Source organism: Typha angustifolia, chromosome 9 (assembly GCF_048772165.1).
Source record: "Typha angustifolia cultivar Huaian chromosome 9, ASM4877216v1, whole genome shotgun sequence".
Taxonomy (NCBI): Eukaryota; Viridiplantae; Streptophyta; class Magnoliopsida; order Poales; family Typhaceae; genus Typha; species Typha angustifolia.
This window is the reverse complement of record NC_133247.1, coordinates 9,777,121-9,781,295: the sequence shown is the minus strand read 5'-3', so window position 1 is coordinate 9,781,295 and position 4,175 is coordinate 9,777,121. Positions and strand designations below refer to the sequence as shown.

Below are 4,175 nucleotides of genomic sequence, written 5' to 3'. Positions count from 1 at the left end.
AGGCAAGAAATCAATAATCCAATAGCATAATGAATTTGACTGTCATCCACATATTTATAGAGGCTAGCTAGTAAGTCTTAAAATAATAAGTAACCCTAATTCTAGAGGATTCCCATCGATTGCGTTCGAACACACAAAAGATGTTATTTGTATGTGCGAACGTGATGCAGGCATTCGAACTCGCCCAACCATGTTCGAATGCACTTTTCACATTCTCTGTATTTGTGAACCTAATGCAAGCATTCGCAAGGGCATTCGAACGTGACCCCTCCTACACGTTTGAAGGCAACCTACAAGAATTTTATTTTAATTAAAATAAACAACTAATGTAATAAAAAAATATCCTAAGTGTATCAATCACTTCTTCCCTTTTGTCTTTATCCCTTAAACAACATCAACCATCCACCCTCATCTCCATTATCATCCAAACCCTATCATCCACTCGACCCGTCACTACCACTATCATTCGCACTATATCATGATTTTGTCCCAGTTATAGTTCGAATCTGTAAAGGGCATAAATAAAAAAAATTAAATCAGAGAGTTACAGATTGATCCTACTTGGTTTCATAATTTTTTGACTACAGTAGAATATTTGATAAATATTTTTCCTTGGTTACGCGGACTACTTCCTACAATTAATCCAGATCTTGAAGGGATCGTTTCATCGACCCCTATCAAGTACGTACTGATTTTATTATTATTATTATTATTATTATTATTATTATTATTATTTTATTATTATTAGTATTATTATTTTATTATTATTTTATTATTATTATTATTATTATTATTATATTATTATTATTATTATTTGACGACATACTTGTATACGAACAAGATGCGTAGTGAGCACTTGTCGCATGTGGAGGAAGTCATATATGGTGGGCTGGCCACAACCACAAACCCGTGTGAGTTCAAGGGATTCTTGGGGCTAACGGGTTATAACCATCGGTTACAAGTACAGGGATTTTTTGAATTAAACGATGGTAAAATAATTTTAGGCATAAGGTAATGATGCTAAAAAAATTTAACCCAATTAATAATTCTGTAAAAAAAATGATGGGAAGTACGGCAATTCATTTTGGAAGGTTGTTATTTTTGTCTTATATTAGCTCATAATATCATTTTGGTAATTAAACTATACCCAAAAAATATTGGTACCACCGGTTCAAAGAAATTTTTAAACACAAAGCTTCGATCCCTCGCTCCTCGGTCCAAGTTCATAATTATATAAATCATATAACGGTAGTCAGAAACTTGCCTTCATCTACTATTCTGAAAACCGCCCCTTGTGAAGATAACAATTGCAAGGCCATAACCACGATGGTCGACTCTTCCGCATCTCTCCATATCCTCCTCATCTCCTTCCCTGGCCAAGGCCACGTCAATCCACTTCTACGCCTCGCTAAGCGCCTCGCCGCCAAGGGTCTCCTGGTCACCTTCTCCTCCACCTCCGCCATCGGCCGCCAGATCACCTCCTCCACCTCTGCCGACCCCGAGGCCGCCGACCGCGGCTTCCCCGTCGGCCTTGGCCGCCTCCGCTTCGAGTTCATGCACGACGAGGCCCACAGTACCGAGCTCGACAAGCTCATGAGCAACCTTGAGACCATCGGCCCCCTGGCCTTCGCCGACCTCATCCGCCGCCAGGCCGCCGCCGGCCGCCCAGTGTCGTGCGTCATCAACAACGCCTTCATCCCCTGGGCCATCGACGTAGCGACAGACATGGGCATCCCTTGCGGAGTCCTCTGGATCCAATCCTGCGCAGTCTTCTCCACTTACTTCCACTACTACCACTCGTTAGCAAACTTCCCATCCGAATCCGATCCTAACATCTCCGTCTCTCTCCCCGGTCTCCCGACCATGACGTCGGAGGAGATCCCCTCATTCCTCCTCCCATCAAACCCCTACAAATCATTAACAAAAGTAATCCTCGAGCAGTTCCGGAACATCCACAAGGCCTCGTGGGTCTTTGCCAACTCCTTCGACGAGCTCGAGGCCGACACTATCGCCGCTCTATCCAACCTCTCTCCACTCATCCCCATCGGCCCGCTCGTCGAGACCGACGACGATTCCAAGTCCACCGTCCGGGGGGACTTCCTTAAAGCCGCCGACTGCAAGGCGTGGCTCGATGCGCAAGCTCCATCAACCGTGATTTACGTCTCGTTGGGAAGCATCGTGGCGCTTGACAAGGACGACATGGCGGAGATGGCCTACGGGCTAAAGGGTACAGGGAGGCCATTCCTATGGGTGGTGAGAGAAGAGAGCCAAGGATTATTACCAGAAGGATTTCTTGACGAGATGCAGGGGAAGGGTAATGTGGTGGGATGGAGCCCGCAAGACCAAGTGTTAAACCACGGCGCCGTTGGATGCTTCTTGACGCACTGTGGCTGGAACTCGATGCTCGAGGCGTTGACGGCCGGCGTGCCGGTTGTGGCATACCCGCAGTGGGGGGATCAGGTAACGGACGCGAAGTTTTTCGTGGAAGTTTATAAGGTTGGCGTGAGGCTGAGGGCGCCGGTGACCAGGGAGGCGCTGCAGGGATGCGTGGAGGAGGTGATGGTAGGGGAGGAGGCGGAGGCGATCAAGAAAAGGGCGGCGGAATGGAAAAAGGCGGCGGGGAAGGCGATCGCCGAGGGCGGGTCGTCGGACGCGAATATACAGGCGTTTGTGGATGAGATCAGGGGGAGAGTGTGTGGTGAAAAGACTGGAGTTGTTGGGGTTTGATAAGCGATGGATTTTAGGTGGTATGATTAGGATAATTATAATAATTAATGTTCTTGATTCGCATAAGATAGTTGATTTATAAATCAGAACATTTATTTTAACTAGCATAATTTTCTTGAGTTTATTGCTATATATATATATATATATAGCTGGTTATTTTTTTGTCATTCAAAAATCTAAAAACTAAGAACAAAAAACCAATTCTCTATTGATACAAGACAGCTAAGCATTACTAAGCATTTAGCCGACATACATAATTATTCAATATAAGCTTTAAATTATTATACCATGAAGCTATTGCTGCTCGCTATTGCTACTCCTTCAAATTAATACATTGTTGAGCAATTAAATTTAGTTGAGTTAAGCTGCAAATCAAACTACCAACACTCAAATATTTACCTACAATAAATTATTTGGAGGTGAACTTGAATTGTGATCTATGCCATAAATATTTACCTTCCCAAGTTACTACGGTTGGGTGGTTATAGCCAGTATTTCAGATAGTACTAAAATATCGGCCACTTAAAATTTCTTTTAAATGCGACAAAGATGGGTTGGTGCTTATTAGGTTTGGCTTGAATACGAACACATGCCTAAATTAAATAAGGATACGATGCAATCTGGTTTCAAAAAATTGCAATGACAAAGATGGGTTGGTGCTTATTAGGTTTGGCTTGAATACGAACACATGCCTAAATTAAATAAGGATACGATGCAATCTGGTTTCAAAAAATTGCAATGACCGAGTAGAGATCTAATAATAAATACGCTCGAGCAATCCAAATTAAATGAATCGCATTGATTACCTCCAATCAAATTATGGGAGTTTTATAAATCACATCCTATCTATTTTGTGATTAGCACCCTTTCTTTGGAGATTTTATAACGCGATCCTTTATTTTTTTTTATAATATTCATTTAACATCCTAATGTTACTTTAACTAACTGACATTAAACATATTATATAGTTTATACGACTCTAGTTCAAAGATTACTAAAATACACTTAAAAGTTCTTGACCTGACCTAAATCCTCACAAAATCCTTTTTTTCCAAACAAAACCCTAACCCCATAAAATCTAAATACTCTTATCTATAACTAAACCCTACGTCACATAATTATATCAAAACCCACAACTCACAAGAATCCCCCAAAATCCCTACCACCTACAAGCCTTAAAAACTTCCCACAACTTTACTTATTTTTATCTATCTCTCCAGCTCAAACCCTTTTTTTCTCCATCTTTATCCAAATTTTCTTCGTCTCCTTATCCATCTTTGAGGTTGCAAGCAACAAAATCGGCTTAGCATTTGGGAAACTCTAAAATCTCCATGGCTTAGAGTTTGTAAGCTCTAAGATTGGCTTAGCATTTGGATGATGTTCTCTATGTTTTGAGGAAAAGTAACAAGTATGGATGTTAAGTTATGAATAAAATTAGAGATAAGTAC

The 4,175-nt window shown here is 41.5% G+C and overlaps 1 protein-coding gene across 1 annotated transcript; it reads left to right on the top strand.

The window, feature by feature from the left end:
* Nucleotides 1-1,220: 1,220 nt before the first annotated feature.
* On the top strand, nucleotides 1,221-2,843 carry LOC140767645 (gallate 1-beta-glucosyltransferase 84A24-like). Its single transcript, XM_073107641.1, has one exon. It carries the CDS (start codon nucleotides 1,327-1,329, stop codon nucleotides 2,725-2,727), a length of 1,401 nt encoding a protein of 466 aa, XP_072963742.1. The 5' UTR covers nucleotides 1,221-1,326; the 3' UTR covers nucleotides 2,728-2,843.
* Nucleotides 2,844-4,175: the final 1,332 nt, after the last annotated feature.

Bases quoted from the DNA above. Each gene is read 5' to 3' on its own strand.
- LOC140767645 (XM_073107641.1), top strand. From the start codon at position 1,327: ATGGTCGACTCTTCCGCATCTCTCCATATCCTCCTCATCTCCTTCCCT.